Raw genomic sequence first — 19,300 nt, 5'->3', positions numbered from 1 at the left:
GTCGTGCGTGGATCGGCTGTGGGTCTCCTCAAGGGATAAAGACGCTTACTTTGTATGCACCCTAAGATTGAAGCTGAGTCACATGGCCATTTTGACTTTGTGTTGGCTCATCCATTTTGAAGGCGCCTGCATTACACAATAGAAGCAGTCCTCACAAGCCCTATTCATAGTAAATGAAAGAGGACTGATATATACTTTCACAACAATAGAAAGAGGACTGAGCCAGAACCTCCCCACAATAACAGAAAGAGGACTTCTACAGCGGCCATCTTGGCATGGGCATATATTCAACAGCCCTCTCAACTTATTCTACAGAAAGAGATCTGGTAAACCCCCACCTTGGCATGGGCATACGATTAACAGCCCTTGCACTTGCTCTTTCGCTGCTCATTTAAGATGGGCCATCTTGGCACGGTAGCACTTTCCCTAAGTAAACCTGGAAGGTAGGGCAGACCTGCCAACCGCTGGGGCGGGAGTCTCAAATCTCTCCCCATGCATGGCAGTGCCCCGCTTGACCTCCACGGGCGACAACTACTACACCGTTATCTATCCTCCTAATCTCTCCAAATCCGCCTCTAACTCCCTCAAACACTCCATCCTGAAAAGCCATCCTGAGACCCTGATATCTGACCTTCGCCTCTGCGTGAACCAGGGCACTGTCAATAACGACCTCATTTTCCACTCCAGGAAAACGGCTCTCTGGCGCAATGCCTTCTCGAGCCTCCTCAAAGTACAGGAAGCCAGGAACATCCCTCACAGAAAAAAACTCACAATCACGCCATCTACAAACCTGCGTGCTGACCTCACCATCACCTTATACAACAGCGGCATTATCCTGATTCAAGGGCCTCTCAAAGACCTCATCAAATTTGCGGATCGTTTTACCCTCCTTGAAAAATATGTTCACAACCCTTCCAAGTCCACCGCTCCACCCCTTGCCCAATCCGTCAAGCGTACCTAGCCTCTCACCAACTACACATGCCAATGAACACGTCATTGGGTGTCCCGGCCCTGTCACCTTGTCACCAACGCATGCCAACCACTGCGCACCCATACCACTGAACTTAGACCTTCAAGCGCTTTCCGCTCCGTCGGCTTCCGAAACTCCCCCTAGGACCCACATCGTGAGCCAACCTAGCCCCGCTATCACGCATACAGCACCCACCATCAGAAGCATCCCCAAACCCTTAACCTCCTGCCCGCGTAATCTTCCTGCACTCCGGGCTGCTGAAACTCCTACTAGGGCCCACAACACTGGTATTGAAACGTCTAATAGGGCCCAGAACTCTGGTCGTTTTAGCCCCACCACTAGGCTGCAAACTCAGTACAACAGAATTGCTCCCACCCTTTCGGCCCCCCGCCCGCAAATTCTTCCCTCTCATAGGGACGTTGATCGACCTAGCCCCCCATACTCCATCCGAATCGCTTGCTTGAAACCGGCCCTCGGCCCGCCTTAAACCCACCTCTAGGCTACCAGCTCATTCTATCAGAACTGCATCCATGCAACTGCCCCCCTGCCTGCCAGAACCTACCTCTCTTAGAGATATTGATAAGCTCCACCGCAGAGCCACCGAATTAACACTGAGCATCCACAAGTCCATTCTGGACCTAAAGCACCTCCTTCACATCACCGAACTCTCCTTCTCGAATCTCTGGCTCTCGCAGAACGTGACCCACATTCCCTTCACTAAGCTCCGCCTTCACCCACTACCACTATCCCTGAGACACTTGCGCCCCCGCAAGCAACCCTGCCACCTCTCGGAGGAGGAAATTCTTGCTCTCCTCCATACCTATAAACCCACCCCTGACATGCTGAACTCGTCAGACCTCACGGAGGAAGAAGTGGTTGACCTCCTCAGTAGCTACGAATCGGCCTCGACAACCCCATGCCCCTCAGACATGAGGGAAGAACACCCTAGCTGCACAGTTGCAACCGACCCTAACAGATCTGCTACCCTCCGCATCAGAGGGGCGGTCAATAGCAACCTAGCTAGTGTTCCCATCTCTGCTACTACCCTTGACACTCACTCCTACCCCTCCCTAGCCGGCCTCCTAATAAACTGCCGGTCAGCTGTAAAGCATGCACCTGATGTCGCCGACCTCATCCTGAGACATAAATTGGACTTAGCGATCTTGGCTCAAGGAATCCTCATCGCCCTACCTAGACCTTAGTCCCACCCAATTACAACATCGTAAGGATGGACAGGCACTAAAATGAAAAAGGGGGTGGCATTGCCTGTATCTACCGCTCGAACCTCCTTGTTACGGAACTGCCGGTGGACCCTACAGACTCCTGCGAATACCTCGCACTCTCCATTTCCAACAACACTTCCCAACTGTGCAAACTTCACATCTTTTACCACCCCCCAGGCAAGAATGACACCTTTACGGACCTTCTCATGGAAATCATCACAGCCAAAGTTTCTCCAAATTCTAAGGACATTTTCCTTGGTGACTTCAACCTGCATTGGAACGATCCTAAGGACCCTCCGGTCAATGCCATCAGAGTCTTCTTGGCCGAGCAAGCCCTTACCCAAGCCTGCTCCCTCCCTACTCACTCGAAAGGCGCCACCCTAGACTGGATCATTGCTAAGGAATCAGAGGTCAAACTTATCTCTATTGACCCTTGTGATTGGTCTGACCACCACGCCATCACCTTCCTCCTGCCCCGTACCCACAAGACATGGACACCTCAACCCGTAATTCCCAAACGATGTGTTAGAGACACCAAGAACCTTGATCATGAGAAACTAGGAGCAGTGTGAGACCGACCTCCCCCCGCCCCCCAGTGCACCTCGGTCGACAATCTAGCGGATCACTATTCCTTAACCATATCCGACATTCTCGATGACCTGGCACCACTAAAATTAAAAAGAACCCAGATCAAAGACAGGAATCCCTGGTTCAGCGGATCCCTCAACAAGGAGAGGAGATCCCTTCGACAGACCGAATGAAACTGGAAACAACACCCATCAGCAGCCCATTTAAAACTTCTCCGCCAGGCCAGAAATGCCTACAATAAGAAAATCCTCAATTCTAAAAAATAATTTTTCAGAACTGAACTTGAGAACGCCAAAAATCGACCTCGCAAGCTGTTTGACTTGGTCAAACACCAATCCAACAAACTAGCAAAAACCTCCAAAGAAACACCTAAGCTCCTAATATTAAGCAAGGAATTTTCATCCTTCTTCTGCGACAACATCTCTGCCCTAGGAAATGAACTTAAATCCGCAACTCGCCACGAAAATAAAAATCTGCCAGCTCTACCTATTCTCTCCGCGCTATCTTTCCAAACCTCACCCAAAAACCTAGCGCACTTGTCTAACTTTAAAATCTATGATGAACATTCTATCTAGAGAATTCTTGCCTCCTTAAACACGAACAATCACTTTAATGATCCTCTCCCTTCTAACTGCCTAGCTGCCGCCTCCCAGGCTATCATCCCTTCCTGGACCTCAATAATCAACTCCTCCCTCCTACAGGGCTCAATTCCTGATTCGCTCAAGGCGGGCCAAGTTGTCCCCATCCTAAAAAAAACTACGCTAGACCCCGTTCCGCTGAGAACTATAGACACATATCCAACATCCCACTCCTAGCCAAAGTTCTGGAAAAATGTGTGCAACAGCAGCTGAGCCTACACATCAACAACTTCCACCTGCTAGATGACTTCCAATTCGGGTTCAGACCTGGACACAGCACGGAAACCACACTCCTCCACATCGTGGATGACGCCCTCCAAGCCCTTGACCAAGGCAAAACCTGTATCCTAATCCTCCTAGACCTTTCTTCTGCTTTTGATACGGTTAACCACGAAATTCTCCTTGAACGCCTCAAACTCTGGTTGGGGTTGGATGGCACCGTCCTTGAATGGTTTAGATCAGGGGTCTCCAACCTTTTCTGTAGTGAGATCTACTTCTGATCAATGAAAATCGTCGTGAGCTACTTAAGGCCGAGCAACTTGCGTATTTGCAAAAGAGATTCTCCCATGCCCAGCTTTATTGACTTTAAGCCTAATTTCTTTGGAGCTCATACTGTGATTTGAACAAAATACTCATTGTAGCTCCAATTACCTTTTGGCCTCACAAAATTAAAGCTGGTGTGGGCAACTAAAGGGGAGCAAAACAGAATGCAGAGACGGCATAAATAAATGTGCTTAATAAGTGCCTCTTCTTCGTCTGGGATCTTATCCTAAGGTAGTTCTGCCTAATGAGTGTCATCATGTATTCATTCATGCATCTGTATACTGGAAAATGTGTAATAAATGTAACTTATTCGAGGGGCTTGCAGTGGCCAAATTTAGACACAGAGCCGGGTTTCATCTTTTTTATATGGCGCTGATTCCTTCAACCTGTGCCAGAAGTGTGAAACTTCAGCCTGTTACCACAAAAGGCACTTTGAAAGTGTATCCTCAGTTAATTGGTATGCAAGTGTTTTTTTTATTCCTTTGTGACTTTGTCACTTCTGCTCTCACATCTACATAATAAAGCACTACCTTGGCTTCAAGTTGGCAAGCACTGAGTCACCTTTTTGATTTAAAAAAACGCTCTGCTAAAATTCATCAGGTACTTTAAATAAAACTATCAAAATTATTTCTAATTCCCACCCACCCCCCACTGATAAACAAATTCTTAGAAGAAAAAAAAAAGACTTTTCTGCCTCTTTCACATGGCCAAACAGTGCATTTAGAAGAGTTTCTCCTACTCTTTTCAATCTCACAAATAAAAGAGTTTTGACAGGCCCAGCTTTAGCCCACTCACTATTCTTAAACTTGGAAATGAGGATAGTGAACACCGAGCTTTACATTTAGTAAAGCGTAGTGGCAGCAGACTCAAAAATCAAAGGACATTGCCTGCACCGAGCCGCTTTCAATGACTACTACATGAAGGAAGATAAAACGTGCAGTGTGTTAGTGAAAGCGGTTCGGTGCATGCAAGGCCCATTGATTTTAAAGTCTGCTGCCACCGCGTTTTACATCTGGCAATGCTGGGACTGAGATGCTTGCACTGAGGGCCATGCCGCTTTACATGTCTGGTAATCACGCTTTAGTCTAATAAAGCATGGTAGCGGCTGAAGTTAAAATCAAAAGGGCTTTGTATGCACTGAGCGGCTTTCACTAACTGCGCATACAAAGCGTGGTCAGTGAAAATGGCACAGGGCACGCAATGCCCTTTCATTTTAACGTCTTCTGCCACTGCTGTTTACATTGAAAGGCAGATATAAAGCATGGTGCCAGTCCGTTAAAAACGAAGGACTTTGCAACCACGGAGCTGCTTTATATCTCGAGAAACTGTGCTTTAAATCTACTATAGCACAGTGGCAACCAGCGTTAAAATCAAAGGGTCTTACGTGCACTGAAATGCTTTCATTGACTGCAGGTTACTAGAGATGTAAAGCGGCTCAGTGCACACAAGGCCTTTTGATTTTAATGTCGGCTGCAACCGCGTTTTACTATGGATGGCAGATATAAAGCGCGGTGCCAGACAACGGTAAAATCAAGCACCTTGCATGCGTGGAGCTGATTTACTAAATATACAGCTATGAAACCAGTAGTTCACTTACCGATCTGCTGCTCTGCTAGGCTAGGATCAAAAGGCAGATCTCTAATCACGCCGCAAGCCTGGAAAAGGCAGGTAGTGTGGTTCCCGCTTGTGCCAGACTTCAGGAAGAACGTCATGTTCTTCGGCTTGCCCCGCCCCAGCTAAACTCAGCTCAGCCAATCTGAGCAGCTATTTTGAGTTAGGGCGGGCAAACAAGGAAAACAGGATAAAAAACCTAAAAAGACAACAAAGGGCAAATAAATAAACGCTGGGGCTCCGAGCGAAGCCTTAATTATCAGATGCCAGCACGAGCTACTACCAGGGGGTCGGCGAGCTACCGGTAGCTTGCGATCGACTGGTTGGAGACCCCTGGTTTAGATCCTTCCTCCATAATCGCTCACAGAGAGTCCTCATCAACGGTAATCTACCCGCCCCCTCTCCGGTTACGGTTGGAGTCCCCCAAGGTTCAACCCTCTCCCCTACCCTCTTCAATCTTTACCCTGAACCCCTCACCGCGGTGCTACGTGCCGCCAATATCTCCTACCTTATATACGCCAACGATATACCGATCTACATAAAAATCTCTTCCCCTGAGGACATCGTCTCCCTGAACGAGGCCATGAAGCTGACAGTCCATTGGCTCACCGCCAACCAGCTTAAACTCAATGCAAATAAAACTGAATTTCTTCTAATCTCCCCACCCAAAACCAATGCAGACATCCAGGAATGGATTAAGACCATCACAGCACTAAACTGCCCACCTACCATTGTTGACTTGACGAAATCCCTTGGAATAACCCTTGACGGCAGCCTGAACATGCATGGCCATATAAACTCGATGGCCAAAACAGCCAGATTACACCTGAGTTACCTAAGAAACCTAAAACCCTTCCTCGATGTTTCTGACCTTAAAACGGCAATCCAGGCACTAGTCCTTTCCAGACTAGAATATGGATGCTCTACTCTCGCAGGGCTACCCAAAAACTCTCTAGCCCCATTGAAAGCCTGCCTCAACACCGCTGCAAGACTCCTAACTGGCTCAAAGAAATTCGACCATATCTCTCCCTACCTCAGAGTTCTGAACTGGCTTCCCCTAGAGACCAGAATCCAACTTAAACTGGCCTGCATTACTCACAAAGCTCTTTACTCCAAGTCTCCTGCATTTCTCGCCCAAAAACTTGTGATGTCAGGAGCAGCCAGAAACTCCCGATCTGCCAAAGACCTGTTGCTGCAACCAGCACGCTTCCGGAAGAAAAAAAACTACAATCTGGCCTTCTCTGGGGCTGCTCCAAGAATTTGGAACTCTCTCCCACCTGCCATCAGAAGACTTCCGTCCTTGGCACACTTTAAAAAGGAGACCAAAACCTTCTTAATTGGCAAATACCTTGTCTAATGATTACATTATAATCACCTCAACGACCTGTGCCACCCTACACCTCGGCATTATCCACGGCTTCTACGGATGATACCTATTCCTGCACTCCTGGGCATCCCACCCAAGAGCTGAGACTGTGTGCCTTCTTTTATATTGTATCTACCTGTTTTAATTTTTATTCCACATGTAGCCGGGACCTTAGACTGCGTCCTATTTCATGTATAATGTATCCCCTATTTTACCCAATTGGTCCCTCCCTTCCTAACGCCTTGTATTCCACCCTTAATCCTGTAAAGCGCTCTGATACCCTCACTGGTCTGGTTCGCGCTCTATAAAACTATAAAATAAATAAATAAAAAACATTAAGATTGAAGGGTTTTAGAGAGAAACTCTGATGGAAGCGCATTCTGTGCTCTATCTTGGGAGAGGCAGTGAGTAGGAGATTCTTGTTCAAAGTGTCAGTAAACAGTAGCTCGAGAATTTGATGTTAAATTTGCTATGACTGGCTTCCACAAGTGATAGGAGGGAGCACCAGTACTTATGTTTTCGGAAAGCGTCAGGGCTCTTCTTTTGAGCAAGGCCGCGGCCTGCATTGAGGCCACTGTGGAATGTATGCCCGACTCTAGGTATGTTGCATGCAGGCCTCAACTCTCCTCTCAATACTGCGGCAAGACTAACTTCCACAATCAAGTGGTTTGGTTGCATCACATCAATTCTCCTAAGCCTCAGTTGGCTCCCAAAAGAAGTCAGAAGCATATTCAAAGTTGCTTGCATCATACACCAAACCTTGCACTGGGGCATCCCTAACTAGTTGGCCCAAAATAAATGTTATCTAGGGTCATTGTTTGCTTCAAAGTGCTGCATTCTTGTTCCTAGAACCACCTGATCCTTACCTGGGAACGCTCCCTGAATTTGGAACTAAGTCATTCACACAAACCCTTCTTTTTGAGGCCTTCAACATACTCTCTTTATTGCAAATGTAAGGACTGTGAACTATTTACTCCTATGCTCCAACTGATACCCTTCTCTAAGAAACTGCATTCTTACTCGCTCGTTTTGTATATAGGCACAAACACTCACTGCATTGTAGACTTCCTTTATGGGTCCCCCCACCCACCAAAACTCTTTATTTTGTCATTTTCTTAGCAACTATTTGTAAAGAGCTCTCATCTACAGTTTGAATAGTGCACTCTGTGTTTGTGAACATTAAGGTACCAGCTTTAATCAAAAGAAGTGAGGATGTCAGATATTTTGTGACGCTTTAAGTCGCGCTGTGAACTGTGATGCACACACATTCTTTTATGTGACATAGTGCATGTTTACTATGTCCTGTGATATGCACACAAACAATCTTTTGACATTACTTTAGCTGTGATGTACACACACTACCAGGTTCACAGTGGATGTGCTAGAATAGTCTGTGACAAGCACAGTATAGAGATTGTACAACTTCTGATTCTGGAAGGATTATTATACAATTGAGCATATCTCCTTTTGTGACCTGTTCTGCCACAAGCCTACAAGGCAACAGTGGATCAAGCGACTGCACCAAGATATGTGTTGGTGCAGTCCCCAGGCCAGGAACACATTCCAAATGGGAGACTTCCATCATCCAAATACCCCAAAGGGCCACGCTGCTATGCAGCAATCTCACCGCAAGTCTGGCCACTGGCCATCTTGGGTTTTTATTCACCATGCTTTCAGAAATGGGATAGCCCCTCGAAGGTACATCTGAGGTGCCAAGTCAAGGTCTGATCAATATTTTCAGCTAATCTGCTTCATAAACGTTTACAGCACAGACGCCTGGGCTACTTTTGTGAGATTCAAGCCGTAGACATCAGAAAGGGGCTAGAGTTGCCTCCTTTCCTGGAGACACAGCCTGGTCATCTGTTCACGTTTTAAGATTCTGCAAAGGCCCGTACATGATTCTTAACTGGAACTTTATATGAAATCATCTGTTTCCATTTGTAACATGGTGTCTTTGTTTACTCTAATGCTCAATCAGGGGGCATTAGAGCAGCTGTAGGACTCTTTTTAAGTGTTTTCTTCTTACATTTACTGTTTAAAATATGTATTGATAAGTCAAAAAAATATTGGTTTAGGAGTTTTCCTAATTTTTATACCGGCAAGACATTAAAATACCTACCAGGCAGCAACCCTAGGAGCGGCTATTTAAGACGCCTGGTGCTTAAATTCGGCATTCTGAATCGAAGACCTTTTGTATAACTATGGACTGCACCCCTTAGATATCGATGGAGACATTAAGGGGCCTATTAGGAAGGCGGGCGGACTTTAGCCCGCCCGCCATCCTCGAGTTGCAGGAACCGGCCGCCAGACGTGCGGCGGTCCCGCACCGCTGATTAGGATGCGACCGCATCCACCACCCTGAAGGTAGCATTCCTAATATTTGACATTGCGGCATTGCCAAATTAACATGTTGTGCATTCCCATGCACAACATGGCAGGTACCACGCGGTGCATGCCACCATGTACATGGAACTGCAGGGGGGTATCATGGGTACCCCCCAAGTGCACCTCCCCCCCGCCCCTCGGGGCCCAAAGCACATCCCTGCCAACCTTTGCCGCCATGGAAAGGCCTTTCACACCATGCATCATGATATGGATGGCGCCACCATATTGTGCCCAAGATACGCCCGGCCGGCAATTGGAAGGATTGACGACCGGCGGAAAAGTGGCGGACTGACTTTCTGTCCACCGCGATACCCCCCGCCATAATAATATGGCGTGGGTAATTCAGGTTGGGATAGCGGGCGGATTGCCGGGCCGGCGGTGTCGATCCGCCTGCCATCCTAATGACCCCTAAGTGTTTTTAGCAGAAAGGAAAGACAAAGCAACCGTGGCGCCCTGGACTATAACATAAACTTCACAGGTTGTTTTAGCGATCCTCTTAAGCAAAATGTAACGATATATTTCAATTTATTTTTTAAATGAACTGCACACTAACCTGTCTTACAAAGTGCAGCTAAAATTCGCAATATACCCCAACTAAGACTCCTTAGTAGCCCAAACATTAAGTATTTTAACACTGGTTTGACAAATATTTTAGGCTTTACCAAATACAATTCGCTTAGTTTTACTTAAATTGCTCTTTAAATAATTCTAATAATTCCAATGAGTTATATCTGCAATACAAGGTCATTTGTGTAATCTAATATTAGCAAATGACTGCCGGCCATCTTGAGTGCAAAACAGTTAACGGATTTTATATAACTAAATCATTTGTTAGTAAAGTGTACTTTCACTCAAAGAGGGTTCTTGGTTCAGTTCAGCCTTAGAAGAATGGAAAGCTGAGTCAACCTGCCAGGATTGAAACCTGTGACCATGAGGTCAAAAGCAGTTCCTGCAATGGATGCATAAGTCCATTGATCTTTAAAACACGACAGGAAGATTTGCACTATATAGATTAACAAACACGGATCCAAGATGCATCCTTGCTAATACCATTCTTGGTGTCAGTCTTGTGCAAGAAAGCTCCTTCTTTCTTATTCACATATTTTTATGGAAGCCTTTAGGGAGCCAAATAATTCCAAAGGCGGCCATCTTGTTCCATAATCAGAGTCCATTAATCCTATCAAAACTGTAACCATAGTCCACGTAGCAGTAACAGATTGTAGTGTCTTTGTTTGGAAGTCTTGTCGCAGTCTTGGGGTTTTGGCAAAGGGAACATATCCTAATGGAACTCCAGGCTACCCCAACAAGGGATCCCATTCCTTCTTTACTTAGGACCACAGCTAATCCTAAAGTGAAAATTTACGACTTCAGAAGGACTCTGGGCAAGTGGATGGCAGCAAGCAAAACACGTATTAACTGATCCTGTTTTACCATGTCCAAGAGGTGATTTTGAAGATTCTACAAGAATGAAAATAAAGACCTATATACAACCCGCAAATGTGGTTGTTTTATTAAAAAGAATATATAAGTTTACCTAAAAGTCAAAAAAATCTTTTTAAATAAAGTGTTGAAACATTTTAAGTGGAAACTGTTAATTTAATCTGTAAACAATGAATCAAGTCAAGAATAATTAAGCACACATAGATATACTATTTGTTTTGTTAAATTGGGAAATTGTGGTAACTGAACTTGTACGTGGGCCCATTACTCACTCAGCAAGCTAAAGGAAGTTTCGGTTAGATATGCTTTCTGGATTCAGGAACTAGGCCCTGCAGGTTGCGGCTTGCCTCTGCTGATGATATATATACAATCCCTGTATAAAAGGCTGTTTCTAATTTCTTTATAATCAGCCACTTGTGAAGCACCCAGTCGCCAATTTATAAAGAAAAGACGTCTGAATTCGACTGTTATAAATTATTACAGTTGAGTTCTGACATCACAATGCCTGTTGCCAGCAGCCGAGGTGAAAGGCAGATCAGGTCAAGGGGCATAATTGAAGTAGGTGTTTACAGCAACGAAAACAAAACGTTACTTTTATTTCTTCGGCTCTATTTTAATAGCTTACAGTGACAAGCAGAGACTATGTTTATTTTTTCCACTCCTCAGATAGAGAAAAGCTAGACTCTTTCTACGTTTCTACATACTTAGAGCTTTTGCATATTTATTTTTATTTTGAATCTCACTTGTATTGAACTGTTTCTAATATCTGTTTGTAGCAAACACTAACAGATTTGTGCTGTGTTTAATTTTGTACTAGAGGTTTTATTTCTGTTATTTATCTTTGCAAACATGCTAGCTCTTTTACATGAAAGAGCTACACACCAATGTTTTAAATGGTTTGTGGTAAAGGTGATGGTGTGACTACGTATGATATATAGGATAAAGTACCCCCTGGTGTACATGATAAGGACATTTGTGGAGGTGAGGAGAGGACGAAATATAACCTCGGAGTTCCATAACCTTATAAAGGAACTCCGCATTGACTTGCATGCAATATTCTTATACTGTACAGCAAGGGGTACTCGATCTTATCTCTCTCTCTCTCGATAGATATAGATAGATGGATAGATAGACAGATAGATATATATTCACTGTACACAAACATAGGTTTGAGGGACGTTATAGTTAGAAATTAGCATTTAAAAAACCTTAGAAATTCACAGAAAAAAATACAGATTTGAGGGACGTTATAGTTAGTTAGACGTTTCACTCATACAAAACCAGAGAAATTAGGCTGTTCAAGTTAGTAGAGCGAACTATAACTCACGCCCCCGCAATGCACTGCTGATGACGTCACATATTACATCACACATGACATGGTCAGTAACATCACTGATGACATCTCAAATGACATCACTGATGACATCATCCAGTGAATGTGTGTTTCTGTAAAGTTTAAATATATTTTAAACTGGCGGGTTGTAGGTTGGGGGATTAGGTCCCCTTGAATCCTGAGGGTTCCTGGGGGCCAACTAGCCCACCAGGTACCTCCAGTAAGCGCCACAGAGCTGCGTTGCAGAGAGGTGGTCCGAAGCCACACCCCTTTTTACACCTCTCTGCAAACCGAGTAGTGCAGTGCGGGGGCGGGCCTGATATTACAAGTGTGCAAACACACCCCCTGGCGCGTTGTAAATTTGGGGATTAAGTCCTCTTGAATCCTGAGGGTGAGATGCCGGCTTTGGTTTATTTATTTATTTTTTTGAAGGGGGGCTGTGTCCCCCCCCCCCCTTTCTTTTACTATTTTTTGGGCCCTGGGGACCCCATCCCCCAGGGCCTGACACCTTTTAAAAAAAATAAAAATGTTTAAAAACGGGAAGCGAGCCGCGTGGCTCCGATCCCGATGCCAATTTTAGCCCCGGGGACCCCATCCCCTGTGGCATGGCCAGACTTTTAAAATTATTTTTTCATTTATTTGGAGGGGGGCCGTGTGCCCCCCCTCCTCAGGCCAATTATGGCCCCGGGGTCCCCATCCCCCGGGGCACACCTTTCCTTTTTAAAAAAAAAAATATTTTATTATCACAGGGGAGGGGGCCGCACGGCCCCCCTCCCGGGCCACTTCAGGCCCCGGGGACCTCATCCCCCGGGGCCTGGCCGCTCTGTTAGGGACTGAGGTGGGAGCCCCAATGCCCCCACGGTCCCTGCCGGCCCCCCCACCTCCTGCGGGAGCCGGCATTGCTTTTCCAGAATGGGAGCTGCTGACATGCAGCTCCCCTTGTGGAAGAGCAATCCTGCTTTGCTTCATTGAAGCAAGAGCAGGGTTTCCCTGCTCTCGCTTCAATGAAGCAAAGCAGAGTTTGCTATGGTAGGGTGGGAGCAGCACAGCTCCCGCCCTGCCATAGCAAACAGCAGTGTCCCGTGTGTGGGCACCTGCTGGAGCCGGCCCTGGGGGGTGGCGGTCCCCAGGGCAATCAAGGGCTTCAGGAAGGGGGCAGTGTGAGGGTGCTCGAGCCCCCCCACACTAATTATTTATTACAGCCCCGGGGAGGTGGCGGTCCCCGGGCCAGCGTGGGGGGGTGGCCCCCCCACGCATTATTTTTTTTTAAAGCCCCGGGGAGGTGGCGGTCCCCGGGGCTGCGGGTGGGCCACATGCCCCCTGGCACATAATCAGCATAGCCCCAGGGAGGTGGCAGTCCCTGGGTCTGCGGGGGCCCCCGCTATTATTTTTTTACAATGCCCCCTGGACCTGGCCCAGCTGGGGGCCTTATTAAAATGAAGGACGGGAGCCTGTGCTTCATTTTGTAAAAAAAAATTTCTGCTGGATTCGCAACCCCAATGCGAATTCCGCCAAAATTATTTTAAAAAGTGCTTTATTTGGCCCTGGGGGTCCTTGTGGGACCACCCTGAGCAGGCCTAGGAAATCAGGGTGTTTCTACCCTGCCCCCTTTTCTTCTTTTTTTCCCCCTCTTTTTCACTGTTTTCTTGTGACTAGGTTCTACCGAGTCACAAGATGGCTACCAACACTTTCTGGTTTGGAGTGTTGGCAGCCAATCAGAGTGAAGCTCGTGCCTGAGAGGGTTCGCGAACCCTCCTCGGTGCTCAGATATATAAAAAAAAAATTATTTAATTTCTCAGCAACTACTAAACGGATTTACACCATTGAACAAAAAGGGAACTTTCTGAACCAAGCCCAACCTTTTTGCCAAATTTGGTGTAATTCCGTTCAGCAGTTCGGGCTGTAGCTTTGTCTAAAGATTCCTATGGAAAATTACATGGGAGAAATGCGTTTTGGGACCCCTTTTTTCTCGGCCCCCGCTTGGCGAATCACTCCGAAACTTTCTAGACAGGAGCTTCGGAAATTTCGCGAAGATTCGTCAAACGGCGCCAAAGTTATTGGGGAAACAAAAACCGCTTTTCCTATGGAAACTAGGTCCTAACTATAACTACCTACTGGCGACCGCCAGTAGGTTATAGATAGATAGATAGATAAGATAGAGTACCCCTTGCCGTACATTATAAATATATTGCAAGTCAATGAGGAGTCCCTTTATAAGGTTATGAAACTCCAAGGTGATATATATCGTCTTCACCTCCACGAATTTCAAAGTGGGAGTGCATAGAATTGCCTGAGTTTACCTTAAAATGCCCTTAAACAGATTACCTCATTTTCTCACCTCAGATACCTGGTAAGGCATGAAATAAATATTGTAGATATTCCCATTCGTGTACTATATGGTATAGCAGGTGATACTCTTCACGGAGAGAACTACATTTGGAACCAGCTGTTGTGAAACCTAAAACTGAATGAGCAGATTTTAATTAAATATTAAACATTTACATTACCAAATCTTAATTTTTTAACTCCGTGTTGATTCGCATGATTGTTTTTCTCGATTCGTGCTGCCGAAACTATAAATTGTAATTAGATACTGTGCGCTGCTTGCAAAACATAATTGGTCACGCTCAATTGGGAATTTAGGAGCTTTGACTTATACAATTCCAACACAAAGTTTGAGGAGAGCGTTTATTCAATTTTCCGAATGATTGTCTACGTCTGATTTTTAATATTTTAAATCTGAAACTTGAGATGTGAATTCTGCCGGTCATTGATTTAACAATGCGGTCTGAGCAACGGGCGCAATGACAGCCAGAGGCCAGTCTCTAAATATGCTATTGCCTGAGGCACTGGACCGAGCAAACATTAGTGCAGCAGTGACACCTTGCGGAGAGACAGCGTATGGCATTAGTAGAGGTCCCAGAGACAGCGAAGATGTGCATCGTCGTGACCTCCTAGTATTATTTATAGACATTACCTTCGGTACTAGACAGGCTTCCCATATTTGCCCTCCGCAAAACAGAGCTATTAAGCAGTCCATATGTGATCATGGGAACAACCCGTTACATATTGTGTGCTCGTTGCAACTGTATAAACAAGTGTTATTGTATCATGTACCCGTTATAATTGTTATTGTTCTCTTCCCCATACTGCTGCACCCGTTTCCTCTCCTCTGTCCCGCCTCTTCTGCTATGCCTCTCTCTATCCCCTGTCCTCTACTTGTATCCTCTCTTCTCCCTCACTCAGTCCTAAGCTCTTCAATTGTCTTTATGCAGAGGGAGAGAATCCGGGAGAAGTTCGTCGCTGCCCTGCAGAGCGAGTTTGCTGGGAAGGGTCTGAGGTTCACTCGTGGTGAGTCCGGGGACACGCGCTCCTCCCATTTCCCCCACGCGCTCCTCCCATTTCCCCCACGCGCACCTCCCATTTCCCCCCACGCGCTTGAGCGTCCGCCCTGTGGCCATGGGCCGTAGCCCGCCTGCGATTTACTAATGACGCGCCCGTGGGGCGTGGCTTCTTCAGGTCTGGCTGTGGCCTGTTTAGTCAATGGCCCTGCAAGGGGCAGAAATCTATACGGACAGGAGATGGCTGGGGAAATGTTGTATCCTTCCTTTAAGTTTGTTTGTAATGATTGGCTATTTTCAGGAGACTCGCAGTCTGTTAGGTAGACGAATTCCAACAAAAGTTTATGTGGCAAAAAAGGACGTGACATTGTTGGTTGGCATGGTATAGGGAGGATGGGCATCATGCTCAAACCCGGATGTGATCCACCCACAGTGTTAGGAGAGATGCCTGTTGCATCTATTGAAGTGTGTGATGAAGAAACAACAACTGAATTGGATGAAATTGTAAACGGGTTTAAAGAAGTGTTTGAGGATAAGATTGGGTGTGTAAAGGGAGTTACACACAATATAATATTAAGCTAGCATTGGCATAGCCAATAGGTCTCGCTTTTGGGACCTTATAAGTATTTAGTTATGCAGCACAATATCCTTGGTGGAACAACATTAACTGTTGCCTGGTTAAATCCTTATAAGGCCCCAAAGGCGAGACCTATTGGCTATGCCAATGTTTGTTCAGCGTTGGCAAGTTGACTGTGCGCATGCCTTTACTGCAAAGTACTTGAATGAATGACAACACAAGTGTCCTGGCGCGAGACCGCATGTTTTGGGGCGCAGCTCTCTTCCGAAAGCTCCAGAACACCAGCAGCCCGCGAGCGCAATGTAAGTACCATGCTGCCCAATGCAACCAAAGAAAAGTGTACCACTTGCCCACCATGTGGGGACTAAAATGCAGCACGAACGTGGTGGCAGGGGGCGCCGCTAACCACTTGGCGTCTGTGCCACTGCACCTGCTGCACTAGTGATAGCAACAACACTCGCTGCTGGGCATGAAAGGTAAGAACTGTGGACTCTGGTATGAGGAAGAAGCAGTAACTCTTCAAACACTCAGATGCTGGCCAAGAGACCTGGGATTCGGTCCACTCATACGGAAGAATTTGGCATTTTTAGCGCACTTGCAGGCCTATTAAGAAGCAATAATTGAGCTGGTGCCCCATCCTGTTATATTGAGTAAAAAAGTGGACCGGGACATAAAACGGGTGTGATCTTTTAAGGACAGAGCAGGTGCGTTAAGGATCTCTTCTACGTCAACGAGAGGATTGATTTTACATGCAAGCAGAAGTGCGTGGGATGTTAGAACACAACGACACAGCAGAGGAAACTGCTGTATGTTCTCTGTATATCTTTTTTTTTTAATTCCAGTTTCTAAAAACGGTATACTTAAACAGGGGGAGGGGTGAAAGACCGTAAGAAAAAAAATAAAAGGGTGAGATGCTGAAAGATAGGAGGATCAGAAGAAAATGAGAACGGGAGACAATAAAAATAGAAGAAAAAGTAAAACAGCGGATGGATAATAGGAAAGGAGGATAATAAAAAATATATATATTAAAAGGATAATGAGACAGTAACATGGCTGACAAAATGGCTAAATGAATAAGGAGAACAGAAAGGGAAAGACTGGAGGAAATGTGTTGAAGACAAACAAAAAAAATAGGCAAAGTAGGGTATAAGAAAGCACGGACATGTAATATTTAACATTATGAAAGGCAAGACAGGCGTATAAGAAATACAGAAAGTTTGTTGAGAAATATTGAAAGAGAACATGATACGCTGTAAAAATTATGGTCAAGAAAAGTGGTTAAAGGGAGTAGTAATGAAAGAGTGGAGAAAGACTAAAGCAATTGTGAGGGGGCGGGGTACTATTATTAGAAGAAAATAAAAAAGAAAGGAGGAAAAGAAAGTAAGAGACGGAACAATGGTAAAGAGATAATGAAAATAAGTTTGACATAGACAGGGGATGGTTTAACTAGAGAGAATGAGGAAAAGGGGGGATAAAAAAAATATGCAGAAAAGCGAAGCACATAGGAAGACAGGAGAAACAAATGAGAAAAAAAGGGAAATGAGAAGAGAAGGTAAAACAAGCATTGGCCACGCGGCAGTGGAAGTGACACGGACGCGCGGCCCGTGAAAGTGATCGTGATCAAGCACGGCGAGCGAAGCGAACTGCGGTGGGGGAGAAGCGGGAGTTGTGTGACGGAGGAAACACAGATGGCGGCTGCACACGTGCACGCTCACGTGCACGCAAGCTTTAGGCCACCAAAAGCCTGTGGCCGCACTTTGAAACCCCGCACACTAAATGTCTCGCAGAGCTCAGCGAGACCTAAAAAAAGATGCATCGCCGGTTAAACCTAAAGTTAGAAGTGTGCCACTCAGTGTAAGGAAGGATTTGAAAGAAACATTGGATTGTTTGTGCAAGGAAAGGAAATTACATATTCCGCCTCCCCTCTCCCCAGCCACATCTCTCACCCACTGCAGTGACCGCTCCCCCCAAAGGATCCACCGGTCTCTTGCCAGTCTGACCTGCAAGCTGTTTACTTACATGGTGCACGCTTGGCTTTTGACACAGAACAGATATACAGAGGGTGGGTTCATGAGAGATGCACTATACTCCATAAAAACAAGGAGAAAGCAGCCTGGCGATTAAGAAGTAAACCTCTGGTCGGTAACTCGCAGACAAGAAGTGAGCTAGGACAAATAGAAAGTGGATTTAAAACAGCAACCAGGCTCAGGCCGTGAAGCGAGGGGGTATTGCTTTTTCCCCCATTCCTCACAGAAGAAATCTCAGCAGTGAGGATGGCTAGCCTCCGCGTGCTACGTCACTGGTGCCGCATTGCTAATGTGCCTTGTCCTACCACCTCCACCCCTCAAACAGATAACGTATACATAGCCGGCACCCCCAGGCCAGTTCCAGTACCAAGCAGTGCGAAGGAGGTAAAAAAACAAGGGACAGGCAATGGCACATACTGATAAACCAGTAGGCAAGGAATTCAGAAGATGTACCTTTGCTGTGATGGGGTCTAGGAGGGGCAGTGATCCATGAAGCTCCGTCTTGCACACCTTCACCAGCCCCTCCAGTGTGGCTGGAGTCACCCAAGCATTGCTGGCAGTAGGCTCCAGTCAGCCTGACCGCCTCTATCGGGAGCTTCATGTGGCTCGAGCCATGGGGTGGTATTTAAAGTGACCACCTAGTTAACCTGCTACAGGTGTTGCTGCACCTTATAAGCCGGGGCGCCGCTATCAATAGTGCAGTGGGGCCCAGGAATGTTAATGGCTCAATACAGCCATATGGCAGTATTTTATGGTTGAGCAGATGGACGCAGTAGGGTGTAGGGACAACTTAGCTTGCTTGCAACAGGTTCCATGGAGCCATTACTACACACCGCTCTTCTAAGGATCAACTTGCTGTAGTTATGGCCAAGAGTCCCTTCAAAGAGGGGTCCTATCCAACCCTCCTGTGACCTCGTCTCTTTAAAGTTTGTAAGTCACCCTAGCAGCCCCAGGCCTTTAGGGTTGTTTTCTCAAGAAACATTAAAACAGAGATCTCTGTACAAGGCATTGGGTGTCTGCTGATACTGCCGCCTGCAGCTGAACGACAACCAATCAGTCAGTCAATTTTCTTTATTTCGCAGTATTTCTACTGCATATAAAGTGCACAGAGTAAAAATAGACATTAAAAACAATCTAAAACCAATTACGATAATAAAACAATATTACAATCAGTTTAAAATACATTAAAACAAATTACTAGTTCCTTAAAATCCGAAATAAACCTTATAATTTTTCACCACTAGGAAACTGGAAAGAT

The 19,300-nt window shown here is 46.0% G+C and overlaps 1 protein-coding gene across 1 annotated transcript in view; it reads left to right on the top strand.

The window, feature by feature from the left end:
* PMM1 (phosphomannomutase 1) overlaps positions 1-19,300 on the top strand; it is a 57,002-nt gene that overhangs the window by 25,594 nt on the left and 12,108 nt on the right. The window contains exon 6 of the mRNA XM_085601216.1: positions 15,373-15,448. Coding sequence (XP_085457342.1) covers positions 15,373-15,448 — 76 coding nt within the window. The remainder of the gene's footprint in view (positions 1-15,372; positions 15,449-19,300) is intronic.

Source organism: Triturus cristatus, chromosome 4_2, assembly GCF_964204655.1.
Source record: "Triturus cristatus chromosome 4_2, aTriCri1.1, whole genome shotgun sequence".
Lineage (NCBI taxonomy): Eukaryota > Metazoa > Chordata > Amphibia > Caudata > Salamandridae > Triturus > Triturus cristatus.
The sequence above is the reverse complement of the archived record's forward strand: the minus strand, read 5'-3'. Positions and strand labels throughout refer to the sequence as shown.